The sequence below is a fragment of the Octodon degus genome, unplaced genomic scaffold (genome assembly GCF_000260255.1).
Source record: "Octodon degus isolate 3935 unplaced genomic scaffold, OctDeg1.0 scaffold00051, whole genome shotgun sequence".
NCBI classification, from domain to species: Eukaryota; Metazoa; Chordata; class Mammalia; order Rodentia; family Octodontidae; genus Octodon; species Octodon degus.
Genome location: NW_004524627.1, coordinates 10,185,023 through 10,210,954, shown reverse-complemented (window position 1 = coordinate 10,210,954; position 25,932 = coordinate 10,185,023). Strand labels below are relative to the sequence as shown.

At 35.2% G+C, this 25,932-nt stretch overlaps 1 protein-coding gene, 1 non-coding gene and 1 pseudogene across 2 annotated transcripts in view; 1 reads left to right on the top strand and 2 right to left on the bottom strand.

Moving 5' to 3' along the window:
• Positions 1 to 25,932, bottom strand: part of Rb1 (RB transcriptional corepressor 1) — a 205,735-nt gene that overhangs the window by 100,695 nt on the left and 79,108 nt on the right. The window contains exons 2-7 of the mRNA XM_004633088.3: positions 19,094 to 19,209; positions 15,612 to 15,731; positions 11,652 to 11,690; positions 10,653 to 10,720; positions 7,608 to 7,718; positions 762 to 904 (exon numbers count right to left, since the gene is read on the bottom strand). Of these exons, the coding sequence (XP_004633145.1) occupies positions 762 to 904; positions 7,608 to 7,718; positions 10,653 to 10,720; positions 11,652 to 11,690; positions 15,612 to 15,731; positions 19,094 to 19,137 (525 nt within the window). The 5' untranslated portion in view covers positions 19,138 to 19,209. The remainder of the gene's footprint in view (positions 1 to 761; positions 905 to 7,607; positions 7,719 to 10,652; positions 10,721 to 11,651; positions 11,691 to 15,611; positions 15,732 to 19,093; positions 19,210 to 25,932) is intronic.
• Positions 15,847 to 15,972, bottom strand: LOC111817211 (annotated as a pseudogene).
• Positions 21,748 to 21,851, top strand: LOC111817214. Its single transcript, XR_002821461.1, has one exon. It is a non-coding gene; the product is annotated as a U6 spliceosomal RNA (small nuclear RNA).

The following is a 25,932-nucleotide window of genomic DNA, read 5'->3' as shown; positions in this document are numbered from 1 at the left end:
TTCTAGTATTTTTGAAACTAGATTTTTGAAAATATACGCTTATTCCTTCACAGAGCTGACAGAGAAATTGCAACTATACAACATTTCACATCACTATCTGGTGGTAGCAAATGGTAGACAACACAACAAACTAAGAACAGTACAGTGGAGTGAAAGGAGTGCTAGTACCATATACCTGAAATTTCAGTGTTGATTCTGTTAGTAATGAGGTACCAGTCTCTAGTAATACCATACTTAGCACTAAAAAGAGAGGCTGAGTATATTACTTGTAAGATTCTTTTCACTTCCAACAACCCAGATTTGTCAACAAGATAAGTAATTCCCAGTTATGTTGATATGTGTAGTCTTCACCAGTCATCAACATCTAGCATAATATTGAGAAAGTAGTTATAGATGACTGAACTTAAGTTCAATTTTAGTATCATTTATCACTAAACCAAAACACTAAGGTTTTCTTGGCAGAGCATTTTAATACATTAGAGGTATTGCATTATTAACCTCAGTGGAATCAAAAGGAAGAAATACACTTGAAAACTACTACCTTAATGATACACACTTCAGTCATTTCACAGTGATGGAGCTATTATCTTTAAAAGCAAAGTAACTGATTTTAAAAAAATAATGTTTTTCTAAATATTTTGCTACTGCGAAAGTTGGCACTAATGAAAAAAGCATGCTCACCACATAAATATATTCTACTAGAAAGAACTTATCTCTAAATCTATTTTAGCTGTATGAAAGCAATCACAAAGGGAAATTACCTCATCTATATTACATTCATGTTCTTTACAGAGAACTTCAATAATTCTTGTGTCATTTTCTAGTTGCTTTGCTATCCGTGCACTCCTGTTCTGACCTCGCCTGGGTGTTCGAGGTGAGCCATTAATGGGTATTACAGCTGTTTCTGTAAAAATGGTAAATTAGATAAGAACAATTGCACATTCCATCATATAAAATAATGAAATATTTTAATTATAGTATAAATATTTAGTATTTTATGGTTTGGGTTTTTTCCTTTGTTTTTGTTTTTGTTTTTGAGACAAGGTCTAAGTATGTAGTCCAGGCTGGTCTCAAGATCACTTTGTAGCCCAGGCTGGTCTCAAACTCACAGCGATCCTCCTACCTCAGCCTCCCAAGTGCTGGGATTACAGTTATGCACCACTTCACCCAGCTTGGTACTATTTGTTATTTCTACTTACTAGGCTTTATTACAAGAGTTAACAATTTCATCTTATTCATTAAATACTTCCTATGAATTATGTACTGATACCGTTTGCTATCCCTATACTTCTCTGTCCCATGGAGTCCTCCAAAGAACTGTAAAATACCTACAGGTACACAGACATAAAGAAAGCCATAGAAATAGCCAACTCATAAAATTCTAAGTGTATCCTACTTAGTTTGCAAGAAGAACAATATGTTTTCTATCTCACAGCCTAAAATATAATGAGCAAATATTTATAGATTCAATTTTAAAAAAGTATAAAAACACATTTTAAAAGTTTTAATAAATGATGCTTTTCAAAGATAGGTATGAAAATACAATTAAGATGACAATAAGCTTTGTTGTTTAATAATCCCCTGGATTATTTTGAACATTACTTATTGAAACTGAATACAGGTTCAGCTCCTAAAGAAATTACTACAGAAGACAATTTTAAGTATAAGAATTATTTGTTTCTAGACCCAACCAAGTTTCTAAACATAAGTTATGAGAAATTGACAAGATAGAAGCATGTTAAATTATACCAATATGAGAAATTCAACAGGACGCTAAACTGATTATTTCTTTGGTTGGTTGGCTGGTTGGTTATTTATTTATTTTGGTGCTGGGAATTGCATCCAGGGCCTTACACATGCTAAACATATACTCCACCATTCTTCTTATTTAATAAATAAATGTGATGAGGGAGAAGAGGAACATTGTGTGATTGTGTGTGTGTGTGTGTGTGTGTGTGTGTGTGCTATGACCTATATCTCCTGCCTAAGGAGGAAATTACTTAAGAGTTTTAAAAGTTTATAAATCAGTTACAAAGTATAGATCTTATTCACAATCTGATTCAGATAACCTATAAAAATTTTTAAATTATATTATGAGAACAGAATAAGAATACTTATCCAACATTTAGTGATATTAAAGAATCATTATTAGTTGGGTTTTAGATGTGATAACAATAGTCATTATGCTTTTTACAGTCTTTGCCATTTAAGATATACACTAAAACAATAAGGATGAAATAGTACACGAAGTTGTACTTCAAATAATATAGCTGGGGAAATGGCAGGACATGAACTAGAGTCTGGCCACAGGTAACCTGTTGAAGCTTGGTAGTAAGTGTGTATATGGAGACCTATACTACTGCCTACTTTCGTATTCACTTGAAAATATCCATAACAGAAGTTCCTTAGATGTTCACTATACTCAGTCAATTCAATATTTTGTCCTGGTTTCTTTTAACATAGCACTTACAGAATTATATGTAGATATGAATTATCTAAAAAAAAAAATGCATTGATATCAACCTAAAGTAAAATGATACCTAAACTATTAATGTTATAATTCACAAATAAGAAAAAAAGCATAGAAAAGAAATTTTAAGGGCCAGCCAGATAGCTCAGTGGACTAAAGTGCCTGCTTAAGCAAAGGGCAGGAGCTGGGTTTTGATCCCTGGTGCGCTGAGACTGCGAATGAGACTGGGCGTGGTGGTATGTGCCTGTAATCCCAGCCCTGGGGAGGCTGAAAACAGTCAGATCTCTAGGAGTCCGATCTACATAGTGAGACCCTGTAGACTCTGTACTAAATACAAAAGAAAAAAGGAAGAGAAAAGAAAGTTTAAATGGGTGGGAAAAATCTGAAATATATTTATTATTCTCTATGTATAATTTTTTAAAAAATACTTTTTGAGACTGGGTCTTACCATATAGTCCAGGCTGGCCTTAAATTCACACCAATTCTCCTGCCTCAGCCTTCCAAGTTCTGGGATTATAGGGATAGGCCACCATGCCTGGCCAACAAACATTTAAAATTCTACTCCAGGGGCTAGGGATATAGCTCAGTGGTACAAGTGCTTGCTTGGCAAGTACAAGGTCCTAAGTTTGACTCCAGAACAAACAAACAAACAAACAAAATTCTATTCCAGACTTATTTTTTTCATTATGTTACTGTTCGCAAAAGCTAATTAAACTTCAGACCTATAGCTGCCTCAATAACTTAAAGATTTCCATGATTTTTAATCTCTTATCTATTATTTTTAATATTATTGAACACTTTCATCATTTCAAAAGCAAAGAATTAGTCCAGCCTTAGATAAGTACACATTTTTCTATAGTATATGTGAGTTTAAAATCATCTTTTTTTTTTTTTTTTTTTAATGTTTTTGGTACGTCTCACTATGCAGCTCAGACTTGCAGTGATCCTCCTGTTTCAACCTCCCAGGTGCTGGGATTACAGATGTGCACCACCATGCCTGGTCTTGGTGGCCAGCTCAGCGCACCCTGGTTTCTGGGTCAGCATGGCATGCAGTATCAAGATTGAACCCAGGTCCTTGCACTCGCATAGGCAGGTACTTAGATCATTGATCTATCTCCACAGCCCTGAAATCCTACTCTTAAGACTGCAATTTTAATCTAAGAGGAATGACATTTAATGCCCAATGGTATTTAATTACATTATCAATTTTTATTTAAATACAGTGGACCCTCAAGTTATGACCGGCCTCACATATGGACAACTTGTGCTGCAACCAGCATCTTAGGTTTAACTTACAACCAAAGTCTAGAGTAATGACCCAAATGCTGGCCACTTGTGCAGTTGTAAACGAAGACTTGCAATGCTATAGAAGTATGTGTAAGCGTACATAAGCATCCATCTAAGCCCAGAAGCACACATATATCTATGTGATTCTGATCAATTGTTTATGTAATAACTACAATTACTGCTACCAAAACAGCCCCCAAAAGACCAGAAAAAGAGCTAAAGAACAAAGCAATCCCCGTACAAAACAAGAAGGGAATTGTGGAAAAAAATGAGAGTTACATTTTTGTGATAAATCTAATAGGTACAGCATGTTGAAATCCACTATCTTGACAAACTATAGAGAAAAAATTTATATAAGGAACCTAATGTTGCTAAAGTTGTTACTCAAATTAGTGAGCCATGATCAACAGTGTTAGATGAGGTAGAAACGCTATTGTTGGAGTGGGTAAATGAAGGCAGATAGCAGGTTATGCCCCAAGTGTATAATTTGTGAAAAAGCTAGGGCTATAAATGAAGATCTCAGAAAGGATAATCCATCAATGAGTGGTAATAGTGAAATGAGTGATAATTTTGTGCCAATGTTTCACAACTGTAAAGTTAGAACTGAGGTTCATAGCATACCTAGGCATGGAGGAGCAGCCAGTGTTGATAAAAGGGCTGCTGAAAATTATATACACAGCTTTGAAATAATGACATTTTGCTCTCATCAAGTTTTAAAACTGTGATGAGGGGGCCGGGGAGATGGCTCAGTGGAATAAGCGCTTCCCTAGCAAGTGCAAGGGCCTGAGTTCAATCCCTGGTTTCGAAAAAAAAAAAAAACCTGTGATGAAACTAGCCTTTTCTGGAAGAGAATGCCTAGGAGGACATCAGGATGAGAAGAATATTCCAGGCCAAAGCCTAGTAAAAATAGCCTAATCTGACTGGTATGTGCTAGTACAAATGGTGACCTCAAGATAAAGACCCTCCTGGTTTATCACTCTGTAGCCTCTACAGTATTCAGAAAATATACAGTCTTGAAGAATAGGCTAGAGGTCACACAGAGATCAAATGTGAAGTCTATGTAACAAGAGTACCTTTCCTTGGGTGGATAAAGGAAGCTTTCTGTCCTTATGTTAAGGAACATCTATAGGCGCTGGGGAGCAGACTCAGTGGCATAAGTGTCTGCCTGGAAAGCGCAAGGACCCAGGTTCAATTCCCAATACCGCATGCCTTGCCAGCCCCAGAACCCCGGGCACACCAAGCCAGCTACCAAAACTGGGCATGGTGGCACACACCTGTAATCCCAGCACTTGGGAGTCCGAACTGCATAGCAAGACCCTGTACCAAATAAATAAATAGAAATATCTATAGGACAAAGATTTGGCACTCAAGGATCTCAGTACACATAATGGTCCTGCTCACCCATGAGATCTGGAAGTATTGGCTGAAGAATTCCCATGACTCTTAATTGAGCCTAATACAACTCTTCTACTACAGCCTGTTGACCAGCAAGTTAGTGCTAACTTTAAGAAGCTATAAACCAAGGAATGCTTCCTGAAGTGCTTCCAGATTGTCTCAGACACAAATTTAAGCCTTAAAAAGTTGTGGAAGAAACAAAATAACATCCTTTCCTGTGTGGGTTTGAGAAATCCTTGGCCAACATCTAAGTACACTGAGAGCTGTCTAGAAGAAAGCGTTGCCTAAAACTATACAACACAGAAACGCTGAAGGCCACATAGAAGAGCCTGAGTCTTCAACTGATTCTGGTTGATGACACTATGATAAGAGCAGGGTCCAGGGGTTGGGGAGATGGCTCAGTAGAATAAGCGCTTGCCTGGCAAGCGCAAGGGCCTGAGTTCAATCCCCGGTTCTGTCAAAAAACAAACAAAAAGATTCTCAGCTCTTTTGGGCCGGGGAGATAGCTCAGTAGAATAAGCGCTTGTCTGGTAAGCACAAGGGCCTGAATTCAATCCCTAGCTCTACCAAAAAAAAAAAAAAAAAAAAAAAGAAGCAGCAGCTTGGAAGCAGAGTTCATAGGCTTAAAGGCAGACAGTGATTATGTTGAGGAACTGGTGGAGGAACACTCAAAGGAATTGTCTACAGAGAAACTAGCAGCTTCTGGCTGAGCAATAAAAAATGGCAGCTGAGGAGCTTTCTGAAGAAGAGCAGGAATATCAACAATCAGTACAGCAAAGTTCTTAAATAAAGGAAATTCTGAAAAAAATAGTACTACAAGCATTTATAAAGACCAACCCAGACAAAGAAAATGTTAATTGATATATTTACTTTCATGACAATGTCATGTCATGTATAGAATGATGTTAAAGAAAAGACAGTAACAGATAACCTGAGACCAGTTTTTAATTCTGAAAATGTTGAGACCTAGTGAGTTAGGACCAGGTCCTAGTGGGCTATAGACTCTCCCAAGGACAGAATGACAGAAAGCCAGATTCCTGATGTTCTTGTGGAAGGGAACTCTCTTTCCAAATAATAACCACTTCCATTTCATCCTCCCTGCATGCAAGCCAAAGATGTCAACTTTACTGGTGAGTACAAGTATGAAATTGTTGTTTCAGTAAACTAGGTACATTTTATAATTTTGTGATGAGTGCACTAGAAAAATTATTGGTGTTTCTGGTAAATTATGCACATTATACAATTATTTTTATTAAGAAAAGATTATGTAAGGGGTGCTTTGAGAGGTTTGGAATGCATTACAGATATTTCCATTATTTCTTAGGGAAAAACTGTCTTGACTTAAACCAATTTGAGTTACAACCAGCCCTCGCCAACAATTTGAGTTCCTATGTCCATTGTACATTTCCCATCTCATTATTTACTGATACAGTATCAACTACAGGACATAGATCAAAAAGTCACATTAATTATATTACTCACTACTAGTAAAAAAAAAAAAAACAAAAAAACAAAAAAAAACCTAAACAAGCTGTTCCTATAAAATGAACCACTCTTTCTGAAGTAGCTTCATTCCTTTCTGTCCTTCTCTTGCTCTTTTTATGGGACTACCTTCCCCAACCCTTCTTCAGTGGAGTGACATCCCCCAACCTTACCTACTCTTCAACACTTATTTCAAATATCATTCTCTTATGCCGTATCCTTTGGCTTTCTACAGCTGGAAAAAATTAACTCCTAAACTCCCACGGCATTTGCTTTTATTTTAATCCAGACCCCCCCCAAAAAAAATACCTTGTGGCTGGGGAGATAGCTCAGTAGAATAAGCGCTTGCCAGACAAGCACAAGGGCCTGAGTTCAATCCTCAGTTCCACCAAAGAAAAAACCAAATAACACAGACCACTTACTAGCATATTCTCCATTATTTGCATAACATGTCTTATATCTCCTTCCACAGTTTATTCTACTTGAGGGCACCTGTAGTTCAATCTGGAACATCCCCAAAGGGCATGTGTTGAAGGCTTGGTCCCCAACTTGATGTTGTTGGGAAGTGGGGTAATTCCAAGAGGTAAAGCCTAGTCTTGGGGATTTGCAGCGTACTCTTGACAAGGACAAGAACCCAGGCCCTTTATCTTTCACTCCTCTGTCATGAGATGAGTGGTTTTGCTCAAGTACATACTTCTGCCATGACGCACTGCCTTGCCATAGGCCCAAACCAACAAAGCCAATTGACCATGGATGGACTAGAACATGGAAAGTCTGAGCAACAATAAATCTCTCCTCTTCATAAGTTGATTATCTTGGGTGTGTGTTATAATAACAGTAAGCTGGCAACACAAGGGAAGAATCTATGTCTGATTTATTATCATCCTCTCAGCTTGAGAACCATACTGGACTTTCTAGACAGTCAATAAGTTACTAGTGAAGAGAAAGAAGTGGCACAAATTAAAATACTTACTATATGGTTCTTTGAGGAGTGCAGGAGGTGAAAGCTTTATAAAATAATCAAGCACACAAAGCATTAACTGAAAAGAAATCACTAGATCATCTTCCATTTGTAATACTTCTCCTGAAAATAAAAAAAGGTTTACACACTTAAGGAAAGTTAGAGATAAGTAACTTTATGTCAGAGAAAATTGTGGGTATGGATATATCCATATCCATTCATTTGATAATTACTAGACACATAATAAAGACTTTCCCATTTATGTTCTATAAAAAAATCAGTCAAGTTTAAAACATATAAATAAAAATAGAAAGTTATAAAATACTAATTTACCATAATAATTAATTTCTTATACCTAAAATAATTTTTATTTTTATTTTTAAAAAATTATTTTTCCAGTTTTGGCATGAGCTACAGAATTCACTATTTGTGAAAATAATTTTAAAAGTACAGTACATGTTAATCTTTAATTCTAATTATTTGTGAACCTCACATATTTTCAATTTGAACTGCCTCCAAAATATTACACTGGTCAAAGTCATTTTAAAAAATAAACTAGTATATAATTGTAAGCTCATCTATAATTATCCAGTAGAAAACTTTAAAAATTATTATATATACAACTAGAGGGCTATGAAAACAACTACATATAGTAGATACTATAAAAGAAATAGTATAGCTACAAATAATAAATCACAGATCAAATATAGCTACTGAATATTTATAATGGCTCTATTATTTGTGAAAGAGATGTTTAATTTCATATATTATCTTCTGGGTACTTGACTGCTAACCCAGCAATAACCCCAATGAATGCTGAAGGAGCACAAAATGTGTGAGAAAATTCTACCAGGTAAGCTTTTTAGATCCATATAGAGAATTCAAAAATATGTTTGCAAAAATTCAGAAGTTATTAATAAGCACTACAGAAGTAAAGAAACATATCAAGCACCTCAAGGTAAAAACAGTAGAAAGGTAAGATGAAAAAAATCTCTTTCTTCCTATTTCTAACCCAAAGAAAGGAAAAATATACACTGGTTTCAGTGTTCATACCAATCTAAGTTCGAGAGCAACTCAGATGGACTCCTCATCTTTTTTCCTCATCTAAATCGAAAGTAGGAATTGCTCAGAAAGGGGTAAAATGGAAGTAAACAACTAGCTGGTTGATTATAAACATAAAGATGTCAGTTTACTATGGTCAACTGGGAACAATCCCATCCCAATATAATGCTGTTACGCAAAAGAATTATGGAGTACATAAACTCAAGCAATGAAGGGTCACATGACTCCAGATGAATATTTTCTCCCCTGTGTTCTAACTGAAAGTAGGTCTAATAACAATAACTTTTAACATGGGTATCTTTTTTAGCAAACCACAGATTAAGTACAAACACAAGCAAGCCACAGATTTAGTACAAGTAAGAGAAGGGAGACTTCACCCACATACATTAGAGGAGACAACACTGTCAGCGTTAGCCACAAAAGCCCCAGCAAGATGAGAGACAAAGAGATTATAAAAATATACTACAGAAAAGAAAAAGCAGAATCACAATACAGGATAGGAAAAAAATAAGAAAACAGTGTAAAATAAAATCTGAAAGAAGAAAATCTCATATAAGGCCTTGCACTAAGAACTTAATTCAAATTATACAAAAACAAGGAATAAGCCAAGTTAAGAAAAACATTAAGAATGAAACTACAGGGCCGGCCTCATAGCCCAGCAGACTAAAGTGCCTGCTACTGGAGAATGCATGTTTTGCCGGCCCTGCCCCCCCACACACATGCTGAGACAGCGATTGAGACTGGGCCTGGTGGTGGCCTGCACCTGTAATCTCAGCATTTGAGAGGCTGAAAACAGGAACCACAGGGAAAAAAAAAAAAAAAAAAAGAGTTGACATAAAAAGTCAACATATAAGATGAAAAATTATAACCTTATAATAAAAATATGGAGCCCCAAAACAATCCAACATTAACGTTAGTGCTACTGCAACCATCAAGAAACCTAATTACATAAATATTTACAATATAGTAGAGTAAGATTTCTCTGAAATGAAAAGCTTTCAAGTTTAAAAAGAATTTTGATGTTTCAAGAGAAACTTACATAGAATTATAAAAATTGAGAGATAGCCCAATAATATTAAACCCAGAAGAAAAGGCAGAAAAACACAGCTCTTCAAATATTCAGAGAACTAAGTAAGGAGGGAATTATAAAAAGTCTCAGATTTCTCATGAGCTCTGCCAGAAAATAGGAGAAGAGTCAAAGCATGACTTAAAAAGTTGTCCTTTGAATAGAAAATCTCTGGACATGATCCATAGACATGTAAACAGAGAATATGACATCTAAAAGCCTATTTTCTAGCAACTTCTTGTATTTCTTCTGTAAAATTCAAGTAAAATTAATTCTTATTAATAAATAGATCGACAGATAGTATTGGGGCCAGGGAGATGGCTCAGTAGAATAAGCACTTTCCTGGCAAGCACAAGGGCCTGAGTTCAATCCCCAGTTCCACAAAAAAAAAAAAAAAAAAAGATACTATGATCCTATTTTTAGAAAATTATGTCTGTGAATGTATTAAACCCATCTGTTTTATCAGAATGCATACACAAATCTATATCTGGCATAATCACATAATTTTAATGATGGTTACTTTTGGGTAGGTGTTGGGTGATTTTTCTTTACACTATACTGTTTATCTTGAACAAATATTTTTATAAACACAGATCTTTATTGTTTAAAAAAAAGAATAATAAAAAAGAGTAGGGTACAGCTCAGTGGTAAAGTGCTTATTTAATATGGGTGAGGCCCTGAATTCTATATCCAGCACTGCATGAACAAGGGAAGAAAACAAACAGAGGGAGGATAAAATATTCATGTCAAATGAAATAGTCCCAAAATTGTTTGCATTGTAGAATTACAGGAAGTTTCTAATAATACATCATGCAGAGAATAAATGGTATGAGGGATGCATTAACTGAATAAAAGTTTTGTGCTTAGTCCAAAAGAACATCAGCTTATTACATTTGAAACATTAGCACATAACAACATAATGAATTTACCTTTAGCTAGTAAAAATGTAATCCAAGAAACTTTTAGCACCAATGCAGAACTTATTTCAGAAGATATTCTAGTAATCAAATAGAAAGCAGGAAGAAAAATGAAAAATTTAACATCAATGAAGATTTCTATCTATGGGGAGTTTTGTTGTTTTTAATTATATACCTGAGGTAAATGCATAATAGAATACAGTTCATTTTAATTGCACAATTTGTGCCCTAATTTATTTCTCAATTCACTTCATGATTCTACCAAGGCAATATATTCAGCCCATATAATAGTATACTTTTAAAGAAAGTACTGAATATGCCAATTCTAATCTAAAATGTATTTGGTTTCAACTGACCTTAATATTGGTACACTCTCTGTTTTCTAATTAAAAGCAACATAAGTAGAAAAATGAAGTTTGGGGTGACTGGTTTGTCAAGTTAATACTCTGCCTTTGTAATTTTTCTACAGATGTTCATTTGTTGGAATTACTAGAAGCCTATCAATTAATTCATAAACATGTAACTCTTCTTTATGCCAATCACCTTCAATACTACCAGTTGGATGAGGCAGAAATCTGTGCTACTCATTTGCTTCCAAAGAAAAGCTCTGGAGCTCTACATGAGTATACTGAGATAGCATGGACCACACATTTAAAAAAACTAAATTGTCAATTTTAATACACTCTTTATATTATTCTTAATTTAACAAAATTAACAAATTAATGCTGAGTCTACTTGTGACAGACTCTCAGTGAAGACATAATCAACTGGGTGCACTTCCCAGAGTTGGTAATAATTTTTCACTGAATCCATTTCCTCCTTATTAGTTCTTTGCTGTACAGATCACATACTTCTTTATAAGATAAATAATTGACATAGGGCTTTATCGCCTTAACTTATGAAATAGTCTAATAACAACATCAACACAATAATTCCAATGTTTACCAATATGTTGAGATTATTCTGGGGAAAAAAAGACTTTTAAAAAGTAAAAAACACTGTGTTACTTACGAACTGCTAGGTTGTGTCAAATATATAAGTTCACATGTCCTGAAAGGAAGAAATAATTTTATAAATATTATGACTCTTTAAATATCTTATAATATAGAAACCACAACAATTTTATCAAACTTCATTCATCTTAAGAAGCGCACATTTAGCCCCTCCCCCCTTTTAGCTGCACGAAGTTCCCCTGTGGCAGTGGTGATGAACCTATGACACACGTGTTGTTTTCCTTTTAAGACAAAAGATGTTAATGTATGACTTGTTTTTTCTAAATTAAAACTTCAGTGTTTAGGTGAGTTGGCACTTGGCAATAAAAAAAGAAAAGAAGCGTACATTTTAGCCAGGCATGGTGGTGCATGTTTGTACTCCCAGCACTGAGAGAGGCTGAGGCAGGAGGATTGCCATGAGTTCCAGGCCAGCCTGGATTACATACGGAGTTCACGGTCAGTGAACAAACAAAAAAAGAAGTACACATTTTAAAAACAAAACCATGTACAGAATTATGAAGCTAAGTTAAAGTACCGTTCTTTAATATATGATATTTTACCTCCTTGTAATATCTAATTACAAAAACATTCCACAGGTTCATTTTTAACTCAAAATACATTTTATAATTAGTGATCTGGTATAATCTCACATCACATCATAACTAATGATTATTGAATTAATAGCTATATATTCTTATGGTGTATCCTATAATAAACTTCAGTATCAATTATCTCAATAACTTCAAAAATGTACAAATAAGGCAGAACATCCATTACTGTATTGATTTTTCTAAAAAACATGATATATTTGCTCTAAACTTGATGATCACAGAGATATATATGATTTTACACTCCCAATACCTAACCTACAGCCAGGTACTCCCAGTTAATGCCTGTTGTGGTTTGTTAAATAATTTGCAATAAAACAGCTCATAGTGTAGGTTCTTAAAGTACACACTGCAGCATGTAGGTACTACTATGAATTTGATTTCTACATTAGAGAACTAAGCACTAAAATTAGGTAACTCCCTCATCCACAATCATTCCACTACATGTAGGGAACCTACATTACAATCAAAATCTGTCTGACTCCAGACTATTTTCTTCTCCACTAAACTCTCCCTCAGCTCCCACTGTGTGGAAAGGCATCATTTTCAGAAAATTCTCTAGAATCTCTCATTTTGTATCCTATTTATAACTTAGTGTCTTATTCACTAACCTGAAAACACCATTGTATACAACTGGCCTTTAAAAAGAATAGGCAACAGGGGCCGGCAAGGTAGCTCAGCAGACTCAAGCACCTGCTTAGGCAAGCCTAAAAGCACAGGGACCAGGGTTCAATCCCTGGCACCACATGCTGCACTAGCACTGCCTCAGGCTGGACTGAGCCAGGAAAAAAAAAAAAAATAGGCAACAGGATACAGGAAGAACTTGTGCCTTTCAGATTGTCTATATATTTTTAAACTTCCAAATTTCAATATGTAATAGGTGCAACTATTTAACTTTTAACTTGCATTTGCTATTAGTTGAATTTTCTATCATCTAAATAATTCTCTATAATGCTTTTCTCCCTATATTTTCTGACCACTTATACTATTAAAATATAGACACAAAATAAATACATATTTAGTAAATCTAATAAATATATAGCTCTTAACATGAATCTGAACATAAGAGGAGGCTGGGGAGATAGCTCAGTGATCTAAGTGCCTGCCTGGCAAGTGCAGGATCCAGGTTCCATCCCCAGTACCACATGCTGTGTTGGCCCTGGATGCCAAGCCAGCCACTGAAAGCGGGTGTGGTGGTGCACACCTGTAATCCCAGTGCTTGGGAGACTGAGACATGATGATAACTACTAGTCTGAGCTGCACAGCAAGGCGCTGTACCAAATAAGTAAATAAATGAACATAAAAGGAAAACTGGCTTACTTATTTGTCAATGCACTGTTTTTTGTTTTTTGTTTTTTTAATTAATACTCTCTGTTTGGAAAGGAAAAAAAAAAGGAATGCCACCTAAAAAAAGTAGACTATGAAGTGTGTAATTACTTGTTAGGATATCCCACTCCCTAGCATCTCTAAAGAGGAATCAAATGCAATTATATCCATATAAGGTATAAAGAGTAAAGAAAAAAGATAAAATAGCAAGGAATATTACTCATCTTAGACAACAGTAAAACAACCCTGAAGTATCCAAGTAAAATTATTGTGGCAGAAAAAAAAGGACCAAACCCAAATAAGTCTTAGTTCAGAAATTCTATACCTAGAAATGACCTGATAACTGCAATTTTAGTGCTAATTTGTAAAGAATACAATTTCTTTATAATTGGTTTAGAAAAGTTGTTGCTTTATTACAAAGGTAATAAAGTTGCTCCTTAGGAAGGAAAACTTTCATTAGTGGCAAACTTATTTCCCATCATTTTATTCTATGCATTAGTGGTCTGAGTTTTTCCTTCTATACAGACATCACCACAGCATAGCCTGCGTTATTTATTTAATACTAGAAGCACTTTCCTATATTGCTATTCCTCATCAACACAGTTTATATTTATATAATTTTATGTTTAATTAATGTATGGTGTACTTTTTAACTTCAGTTGTCAATAGGTAGTCCTCATTTTCGGAGATCTAAATAATAACAAAAATCTCTAAAGCATGTTTATACTTGGGATCATCTTCTTATGATAAGTTCCCTGAGGGCGGGGAAGACAGTTCAATAGAATAAGCGCCTGCCTGGCAAGCGCAAGGCCCCGAGTTCAATCCCCCATTCCACAAAAAAAAAAAAAAAAAAAAAAAAAAAAAAAAGATAAGCTCCCTGATAAGTAAAGGGTTATGAGTCACAAGCATTAGCTAAATTTTAAAAGGACAAAAATTATGTAAGCAATTTTATCAACTTAATGTAAAACAGTATGCTAAAAGAAGAAACATTCTAAAACAAAAATGATTATCCCTAGTACTGATATTGATTCTTATTTTATTTATGGCTTTGTGTAATTTCTGAATATTCTATAATTAGTTTTCATTCCTTATGAAAACTATGTATTTCATTTAAAAATAAAAACTTTTTTTAATCCAGAAAAAAAAATCTTTCTTCAAAAAAGAACAAAAATAGAACCAGGGAGATAGCCCAGCAGCATAAGTGCCTGCCCGGCAAGCACAAGGTCCCAAGTTCAATCGCCAGTAACAAAAAAAGAAAAAAGAAAAATAAATAAATGTAAGAAAAGACACTCCTTCAAAACCCTGAGGCCACCCCTTGAGCTCATCTCTACCTTTCTCCTCTGCCACCGTATTGCTGAAGTTTCAGTCATTGTCGATCAAAGGAAGGGAAAGGAAAAATCCCCAGATCTAATCTTCTGGGAAGACGCTTCCTTTCAGCTTTGTCTCAATTCTCATTCTCCAGATATCTAAGGACATGCTATCCACCCCATTACCACCCTACAACTAATTGCTTTTTTACCGAAAACATCAACTTTCATATGCATGTACCCAATGCAATTAATCTCAAAAAAAACAGTAACAGGCACATGTCACATTTAGGACTACAACCCTTGGATTAGGAAATCACAGTTTGGATGAAAAAAATGTATTTGAAAACTTCATTCAAGTTCACTTATGATTCTCCCATGAACAGCAATGGTGAAATCTCCTTTAGCCCATCACCGGGAGCTCAAAACCACAATCTTAGTATAGACCACTGACATCTTCCATTTCCAAAATGTACCTTCTTCTAATAATGCCACAGATAAAGTTAAGATTAAATCAGTATTCAGAACTAGGGTCTCTGGACACATAAGACTAAAAAGAGAACTAAGCCTAAAGTTTATGAAAATAAGAGTAGAACAATTAATTTTGGAGAAACCATTCAGAATGCACTTGAGTGGATAAATAAGCTAATAAGAATGTTAACAGTTCCAAGATGGTATCAAACTCTGAACACTGACATGAAAAATCAGAGTATAACACTAATAAAATTCTTACTTTACCTTTCTAATTTGCTGTAGAGTGCACACAACACATTATATTTCTTCAACAGTCTTGACATAGCATTATCAACTTTGGTACTGGTATCAATTTCTTTTACTAAATCAAAGAATTTATATACACTATAAAGGAAAGAAGAAAAAAATGAAACAGTATTTTTTAAAATTTATTTTATTTCCAAAACAGGCATTTTAGAAAAATTATTAGCTCTACTCAAATCATTATCATGTCCTTTGGAAAGAATTATTTATTGCATTTTGCTAGAATTTTAAAAGAAAAAAGTCAACCAGCCTCAATCTATAGCCCATTATCTGGTAAGAACAAATACTACACTTGATCTTAGCCAAAAGGCTGAGAAGCGATTAGTGCATTATCTATATATGATTCAGCATGGAAGATGACAAGAGTCACGAAAGGACACGTAAATGTATGCTGATTGCTACATCTATTTGTATGAGTTGTTAAATTTATTTTATTATTTTTAAATTTATTTTTAAAGGATACATAAAATGCAAGTTTACATAATAGTGGAGTACCACATGGTATTTCAGTAAATGTATATATTATGTAATAAGATAAGCATATCTCTCTTCAAACTTTTATCACTTCTTTATGGCCAAAGTATTCAAAATCTTTTCTAGCTCTTTAAATCTTTCTTCTAGCTTTTTGTACTATATACCTATAGTACAAAATCACTATTAAGAGTCACTCTGTATCTGTTTACTTAAAAACCATGACATTCCAGCATGTGTAAGGCCCTGATTCAATCCCCAGGACTACAAAAAACAAGCAAAAAAAAAAAAAAAGTTTAAAAGTTAGTTAAGGGCCAGCCAGATAGCTCAACGGACCAAAGCTCTGCTAAGGTAGAGCTCAACAGCAGGGCACACTGTGCCAGCTCCATCCCTGGGGCGTGCTGAGACAGCAAATGAGACTGGGTGTGGTGGCATGAGCCTGTAATCCTAGCGCTTGGGAGGCTGAAAACAGGAGAATCACTAGGAGTCGGATTTACATTGTGAGACCCTGTTCACCCTGCATACCCTGAAGACCCTGTCCTAAAATTCCTTAAAAAAATTAGTTTGCATCTACTTATTTCATTCCAATACAAAACCATGTGGCTCATGCTAGTGTTTCCCTTTTCACACTTACAACTCTTCTCCAGAACTCCCTACTCCCCGATGTGAACATTCTCCTGCCCTGCCTGCCTTCTGGATTGCTCCCACCCCCGCAGACCTCTTCTTCACCCAGCTATGGTTGACCCCCCACAGTGGTAGACCTCGTCCTCTCCCTGTACTGATCCCCTGCACTAACTCCCCACACATGCTTCTTGATCTCTGATATCACACACCAAGCAGCCCACACACATCAGGACAACCCCACACTCCCTTGTGGCTGCCCTCCCCACCCCACTTTGGCTATATTGATATAATTTCTGAGCCTCTTGGCATTCTCATGCTACAGATACATACATTGACATTCTTTGCCCCATGAACAAATTCAGGACTGAACTAAGGGGGAAGGTGAAAGGAAATATCAAAAATTTAAATTGTTTAAATAATTATTTTAAGTCATTCATCATTGTTTTCTATTAAAAATGTTTGAAACATCAATATATATTTTCTGTTAGGGTATTAAAGGCAGAGAAATTATCAAGTGCATCTGATATTCTAATTTCTAATCAAGCTGGGGTTAGGAATTACACCAAAGCAGCTAACTAGACCAAGTATTACTAGTGACTGGACCCATTTAGAGGCTGTCCAGCAACCATAAGAGTTTCAGCCAAGCCAGGTACAGAGACATGAGACAGAAGCTGGAGGCAGAGACAGAGGATTCTTTGATTTCAAGAGCTTGAAACCAGTCTAGGAAACACAAGGGAATGTTGTCTATAAAATAAAAAAAGAACCAAAAAAAGTTTATTAAACGTTTCCATTACATCAACTGGGTGCAGAGTCACTTGCCAGTAATCACATTTATTTGGGAGACTGAGGCAAAAGGATCAAAAGTTCCAGGGTAATTTAGCAAGATTTTGTCTTGAAATAAAAATTAAGAGCTGGGGGTTTAGCACAGGGTAGAGCAATTGCCTCATATGCATGAGGCACTGGTTTCAATTCCCAATAAGGAAGAAAAACAAAAAATTCTCATTATATAAAAGGGATGGAGACAGTCACAATAAGCCATGTGGAAAATCAAATGAAGGAGTTAGAAATCCTACAAGATAGAAAAGATTAGAATGTTGATTAAAAGAGAAAAGAGAATGGAGTAAATATGCAGAGTCCAGAATAGGAAGAAAAATCAAGTACAGACTAGCATTTATTAAAGAATCACCCTTAAACTGGGTGTGATGGTGCACCCCTGTAATCCCAGCACTGGGGAGGCTGAGAAAGGAGCACAATTGTGAGTTTGAGACCAGCCTGGGCTACAAAATAAGCTCAAGACCAGCCTGAACTGCATAGCGATACTGTTTCAAAAAGACAAAAAAAAAAAAAAAAAAAGGAACCACTCTTGCTTTGTTTTTATAAGTTGAATGGCAATACCCGTCAGAGTATTTTGAAAACTGTGGGCTATTAATAACAAAGCCTTTTGTATTTAAGTTTCGGGAAAAAGAAAGAGGGACAAAAGACAGAATTAGTGCCTGTGGTCTGGAAGACTTGACTCTATAAACTATGTTATTGATATAATTTCTATACATTTATGAATATAAAAGGCCTCTTTCTCCACATTTTACTTAAAGGTAAGCAAAAGTATTATAAAAATATAAAATAATGTAAATTAGCCAAATTTTATCTAGCTAATTTAAAATAAAATACCAGTTAGGTAATTCTAGAGGGCTACTCAAGTAGAAACATACAACTACACATCTAGTAAAATTATTTATTACTCTGTTTTGTAAACATGCTGCACAAGAATAACTAAAAGTCCTGGAAAGTTTTGCAAGATAAAGTTCATGAATTATCAGATGCAGATTAGTATTCTTCCGAGGCTTAAAAAAAAATCAATAAAACATTTAAGCAACTGCTGGGTCAAATACTGTAATAGTTACTTAGCCGAATACAGAATAGTCTTAAAAAAAAAAAAAAAAACCATAATTATAATACCTACTATGTTAAAATCACAAATTTTAATAAATCTTAAATTCCTTTACAATAGACCCAAAATATCTTATAAAGTTTTTAATATATAACCCTGCTTTATAAATCTTTGCTCTTTGGTACAACTTTAACAACAGTTATAATTAAGACAATCTGCAAATGAACACTAACAGATAAAAATTTTCCCAGGACACAAACTGCTACATTTTTAAGAACCACAGCATAAATAAACTTCTATTAAAGGCTCTATGAGAGAGTGACAATTCACTATGTGATCCAAGTCTTTTATATTTTATTTAATTTTAGCATTTCTCACTAATTTCCTTAAGTTACTTAAGAAAAAAGTCCTAAAGCAGTTTTCTAAGTAGGAGAGAACTAATTTAGATAAGAAATTTTACCTGGTTTCTATGTTTTTCTGTAGCTCAGTAAAAGTGAATGGCATCTCATCTAGGTCAACTGCTGCAATAAAGATACAGATTCCCCATAGTTCCTTTTTCTTTTGAATATAATCTTTCTGTAAACAATAATAAAAAGGTCAAGTATTTCATTAAATCATCCACACATTAACTACTGTATTCAAACTGTATTATATGTGATTTTTTGTTCAGCATATCAAAATATACATGTTTTTAAACTGTTATATTGGTATATGCTTGAAAATATTTTATTTTTCATTAATAAGTACACACAGACCAGAAAAGATTTTTTTTTTTTTTTTTTTTTTTTTTTTTTTTTTTTTTTGGTGGCTCAGGCTGCCTGAAGGGCAGGGCTAGCTGATGATCAAACCTCTGTATCCTGCTCCAGACTGCCTTTGCATAAGCAGGCACTTAAACAACTGAGCTAAGGGCAGGCCCCCTCACTAATAAGTACTTAAATTTTAATCATAAGAAAAAAAAATTTGAAAGATCAGAAAGTTCAATCACTTCTTGTAGAAATGTTGAGTTCCTTGAAATTTGTTTTCAGCAGTCCAATGTCATCAAAGCCACACTAAAAGATTTTAGAATCTCTAATATGACTTGTTAAAAAAAAAAAAAGACAAGCTTACTTTCTTGACTATCCTTCCTTTGCTCCAATTTATTCATTCTTTCTTCAATTTGCTTTTTCAAATGTATCCTAACCTTGTATAATTCTTAGTTCCCTTAAGTACCTTAGTTATAAAAATACCTAAGAACACATACCTCATTTTACAAGAACAGGATTGTATTTATGAAGGCTTTAGAAGTATCCACCATTTACTTACTACTCAATAAGTGATGGCTATAATTATCATTAGAATACTTTTTCCTCAAAAATATATAGTACCTTCTAAATACATATGTATACATTTTATAAAGTTTGGATTATACTAAGTTTATAACAAAATAAATACCAAATTGGCACTGTTCACTTACTCTTGACTGAAAATTACAATGGTGCTGAGAAGAAAACCATGTGATAAAATTTTTCACTGTTTTAAAAGTACAGATAAAAAGCATGTGACATAATTCTATCCTGTTACAAAATCTCAATTTAGGATAAAGAGTGATTTAGTAAGAACATATTTCAAATTAAAAACTGAAAAAGGAGAGGAAGCACCTCCAAAAGAAAAAAGTTTGATAGCTTAATGGTGGAGATTACAAGGTCAAATATATCTGTCAAAAGGTATTGAACCATGCACTTAAAATTAATATATTTTAGTGCATGCAAATTACATGTTAATGAATTTATTCCAAAGCTACATTATATACTATTTCTGAAATAGAACATACAATGCCAATAGTTCTTCACTGTAATTATGAGTACTAAATCTAAACATTAGTAAAATAAATGAACATTAGTTTTTCTGAATTTGTATTGATTACGCCAGTTTTTCAGGAACTATGATGTGAAAATGTTGGTCTGTGTGATAACTCTCAATGTCCATATTTTTTAAATTTTTGCTCTTTTCCAGCTGGAACCATGGAGGGTGTAGAAGAGAAGAAAAAGAAGGTTCCTGCTGTGCCAGAAACCCTTAAGAAAAAACGAAGCCATTTTGCAGAGCTGAAGATAAAGCACCTGAGAAAGAAGTTTGACCAGAAGATGCTTCATAAGGCGAGGAGGAAGCTCACCTATGAAAAAGCCAGGCACTATCATAAGGAATATAGACATATATACACAACTGAGATCCAAATGGCTAGGATGGTGAGAAAAACTGGCAACTTCTATGCCCCTGCAGAGCCTAAACTGGCATTTGTCATCTGGATCAGGGGTATCAATGGTGTGAGCCCAAAGGTCCGCAAGGTGGTGCAGCTTCTTCGCCTTCACCAAATCTTCAATGGTACCTTCGTTAAGCTCAACAAGGCTTCAATTAACATGCTGAGAATTGTGGAGCAATAGACTGCATGGAGGCACCCAAACCTGACGTCAGTAAATGAACTAACATACAAAGCATGGCTTTGGCAAAATCAGTGAGAAGCGAATTGCCTTGACAGATAATTCATTGATTGCTCGATCTCTTGGTAAATATGGAATCATCTGCATGGAGGATCTGATTCATGAGATCTATACTGTCGGAAAATACTTCAAAGAGGCAGATGACTTCCTATGGCTGTTCAAGTTAATCATCTCCATGATGTAGAATGAAGAAAAAGAGCACCCATTTTGTGGAAGGTAGAAATGCTGGAAATAGGGAAGACCAGATCAACAGGCTTATTAGAAGGATGAACTAAGGTAACTACCATGGTGTTTTTATGATTTGATCAGTTAATAAAGTATCTGCTTCCAAATTGAAAAGAAAATTTTTTATGTTTACTTATCATGTTCCTGTGACTTCTTCTTTTCCCTAAGTTATTATCTATTGAAAGCAACTGCTCTCAATGTATCTACTTACATAGCCAGGCTTTTTTTCCCCTGACCTTAAAAAGCTTAGAAATGTTACTTCATTTAGTATTTTTATACTAAAACTCAGTCTGTTGTTTAAACTTTTTAAGAAATACTCAGTTTTCTTAGGACATAGACCACACAACTTAACCTAACATTATAGGCAATTGATTGAGGGTTCTTTTGCTAAAATTTGCCTTAAAACTAAATTAGGGTGCTCGCTTCAGCAGCACATATATTAAAATTGGAACAATACAGAGATTAGCATGGCCCCTGCGCAAGGATGACATGCAAATTTGTGAAGCGTTCCATATTTTTAGGTATAATACAATTAAAAGGAAAGCAAGAACTTGAGGACTAGACAATGAAGAGAGAGTAAGGAGAAGAGCTAGGAAACATGACAGAGGCAGGCCATACAATTATATGTACAAGATGGGTAAGGCAATGATCCTGAGAATCTTCAGAAGATTTTCGAATCTAGCAGTTAATTGGAAGGATTCTCACCCTGACTAACTATATGTACTGACACTATAGTGAACTAAGCAACTGCACTGAAAATGGCAATTTGTAATAGTAGGTTCATGCTTGGAGTGCCTGTCATTCTGGTCTTCCGAATACATGCTGTTTGTCATGACACACCAGTTGCTGCCATGCTGTCTCTCAGGTAGATGCTTGTTTAAAAAGGAAGGGGTGGTGAATGAAGGCAGGAGACAGGAAAAGGAGTGTTGCGGGACTGTCCTGCAACAATGCTGCATGTGGTTAGATTTCTGGACTTAAGTGTAAACACATATAATTTTTTATTCCTACTTTTTAAATATATTTTAATTTTTTAAATTTTTTCATCATATTCTGTAGGGACTTAAGTTTAACATATCAATACTTGATGAAAAATACCTATTCCATGTTATGCCTAAGATGTCTGATATTCAGACAGATAGGTTAAGCTTAACAACCTACGTTGCATGGTAATAACAATAAGCTTCTCTTCTGGAGGGTTAACAACCTAAGTTTGCAGACCAAAATTAGAGAAAAAGGGCCACAAGGAAAGCCAACATTTTGGCCCCAGTCTTCCAAGGTTAATTATGACTCAGGACATATGAGAACTTGTACTGTAATGTCATGTAACTCAGCTGTGTCCCAAATTTTCTAATCAAGGAGATTATGGGGCCAAAGAGGAAAGTGATCGATTATGTAGAGTATGTCTAAGGAGAGTCATGGAAAGAAAACATACTCTCAGGCTTTCACAGAGTGCACACTGGCCAAGCAATGACTGTGACTCATCCACATGGCTGACACTGACAAAGGATGTACAAACTGAGGTGCAGGGTTTCAGGATAAATACTGAGGGGATTTGACTGACCTTATCAGACCCAAAAGCTACAATTCTTGTTACATAGGTCTTGCTTTATCTTGTTCTTAACCATTCAGCAGAAAAGTATAAAAACGAAGTGTAAGAAGTAAAGTCATGTTGTCATGTTGAGCTGTAGGGGACTCAGGTCAACAACTGCTGACATTGCCAGTCAAGCGGAAGACCTAATACTACTATGGACTACTGGACTATTTTGGAATATTTTGCTGAGTTCACACACCTATAATATTTAAATGACAGAACTAAACAAAAAAAAGGGGATACAGATGACTGACCATTCTGTATCTGTGTATTCAAAATGATTAGGATAGATATATAGCTACATTCTCTTAATTCAATGAATAGAGGGATTTGTTCTAATAGTGTTTGCAAACAGGATATCATGTCTGCATCTTGTACAACAAATAACCAATAGGAAGACAGTATGCATTGTGTTAATTATTGAAACGGTCCTACCAATTTGATTTGAAACTGTCTCGTTATTTCTCAATAAAATTATGGGAAAAAAACTAAATTAGGTAAAATGTACCTCTCTTTATGTTAACAGCCTTCAACTTTGGATGCCAGTAAGTTACAGCTCCTGTGTTAGCAGCCCTGCACCACTCTCCAGTTCCTGTTAGCCCTTGGAAGACTACAGACAGAGGCAGTTCTCCATCGCTCTTCATATTGTCTGGCTAACAGCCTCCTGCAGTATTTCCAGCATAGCTGCTGACCACTTTTTGTGTTACCAGCCTTTGGTATTACCAGCTCTTACTGTCCTTGACATAGAAACCACAAAAAAGCAAAAAGATGCTACCTGAAAGAGGCTTTAAGGACTTAAGCTTCAGCATAAGTATAAACAGTGCACAGACCTATCTACTAGGGTAAGGAAAGGTTGCTTAATGTGAGGGGGAAAGTCAGTGCACACTTGTGCAATGTCAAAATTCTGCTTAGTCCTGCATGGAGCAAGGCATCTCATGGATCTTTCTGTGGATGGCTACAGAGGACGGAGTCACCTGAAACAGAAGCTTGCGGCAGCCAAAGCAAATGTCACCTGGAACAGCCACAGGACATCTGGCTGACTGTGAGCCGCAAAAGAAGAAACAATAAAACATAAAATACCTACAAGGACATGTCAGTCTCTTCTCTTCTTCTTAAGATCAGCTGATATAAAATACCTAGATGAAATGTTCTATGAATAGCTTCTGATCTTAATGGCCTAAGGAACTTTTCCACAAATGAAATATGACCTTAATTTCAGATTTAGCTTGTTTCATTTTTCTTCATTATTTTAAAGAGCAAAAGTTGTTAATTTTCACTAAATTCAATTTATTAATTTTTTTCACTTATAGGCTGCTTTCAGTGGTATCTATGAAACCTTTCTCTAAGGCAAAGTTCACAAAGATTTCCTATGTTGTCATCTACAATTTTAGGTCTGTGTGATTCATTAGGAATTAAATTTTACACCTACTACAAGATAGGAAATGATTCTATAATCCAATAGTGTTCTGACCCTTTTGTATCTGTCTACTCAAAATAGGATAGATATACAGCTCCATTCTCTTAATTCAATGAATAGAGAGGTATGTTATAATAGTGTTTGAGACAAGAGATCACGTCTGCATCTTGTATAATAAATAACCACTAAGACAACAATATGCAATGCATTAATTATTGAAAATGTGCCAGTAATCAGTTGTGAAACTCATTGATATTTGTTTCTCAATAAAATTATAAAAAAAATCCAATATTTTTAAATTTCTCTTACAATTCTAAAACATTTTTCCTTTGCCTATATATAAACTTGTATCACCTTAAAAAATAATAATGTCCTCCAATCCCAGAATCTTATTAAGATACTCTCACCACACTCATGCATACTCACCCATCTTAGTCACTTTCTTACGGCTGAAACAATTAAAACTCAATATCCTCAACTCAAAGAAAGCGGCTTATTTTAGCTCACAGTATTTAGAGGTTTCAGTCCATAGCTTGCTGGCTTCAAGGAAAGATAGCAGGGCAGAGGAGCCTGGCAGGGAGCAGCTGCTCATGGGATAGGGAACAAGAAGCAGAGAACACAAGAGGAAGAGCCAGGAAGAGCCAGGAATGGAGGTAACAGCCTTCTGGGTCACGTCCACAGTGACTCCAAATATATACAGGGAGATATCATAACCCAATTAACTTCCAAAGGTCCTGCCTATGATCACCTGAGACTCTTTGGGGAGAACTAAATAGAAACCATAACACCCCCTGACTCAACGTACCCATCTCGTAACACTCACCATACATGTTCTCACAGTGTACCTACCCACTGCATTCAGGGAACATACACCCCTTCACTGTACAAACATGACTGTTCTGAGAGTCTTACCTACTTCTTCAAAGATCTTGGTCTTTCTAAATGGAATGTTCCTTTTGGTTCAATCTATTTGTAGTATCTAATACTATTACTATTTTTCTCCTTCAGTCTAGCCCAGTGAAACATTTTTTTCCATAGTAGTTGAAACACTAACATCCCTGTCCTCATTCTATCCTACAGCATTTAACTGTTCCATAATGGTGGCATTTCCCATCATTCTCCATTTTCCTCAGCAACCTCATATACTCCCAGAGCTTCCCCTTCATTTCCATTTAGATAATTTTCATGTTTAATTCTCCTTTCTAGCCTAATAATTCTTTTAAGCACCAAGTCTCATTTACCAATAAAAGATCACAACCTAAAATCTGCAATCGATATATTTTTTTTGAAAATTTTAATGAAGAAAAACAGCTTAAAACAACACTTTAAAATATGTTAAAATGGGGGCTGGGGAGATGGCTTATTGGAATAAACGCTTCCTGGCAAGCGCAAGGGCCTGAGTTCAATCCCCAGTTCCCCCCCCCCAAAAAAAATGTTAAAATGAAAGAAAAATAATTCTTACCCAGACAAAACAAATGACATACTAAAACTTGGGAGAAAAAATGATATAACAACAAGCATTTTGCAAAATACAAAAGTACTTATTAATAGTGTCAAAGTAAAGAACATTTATTATCATATATTAAGAAGAT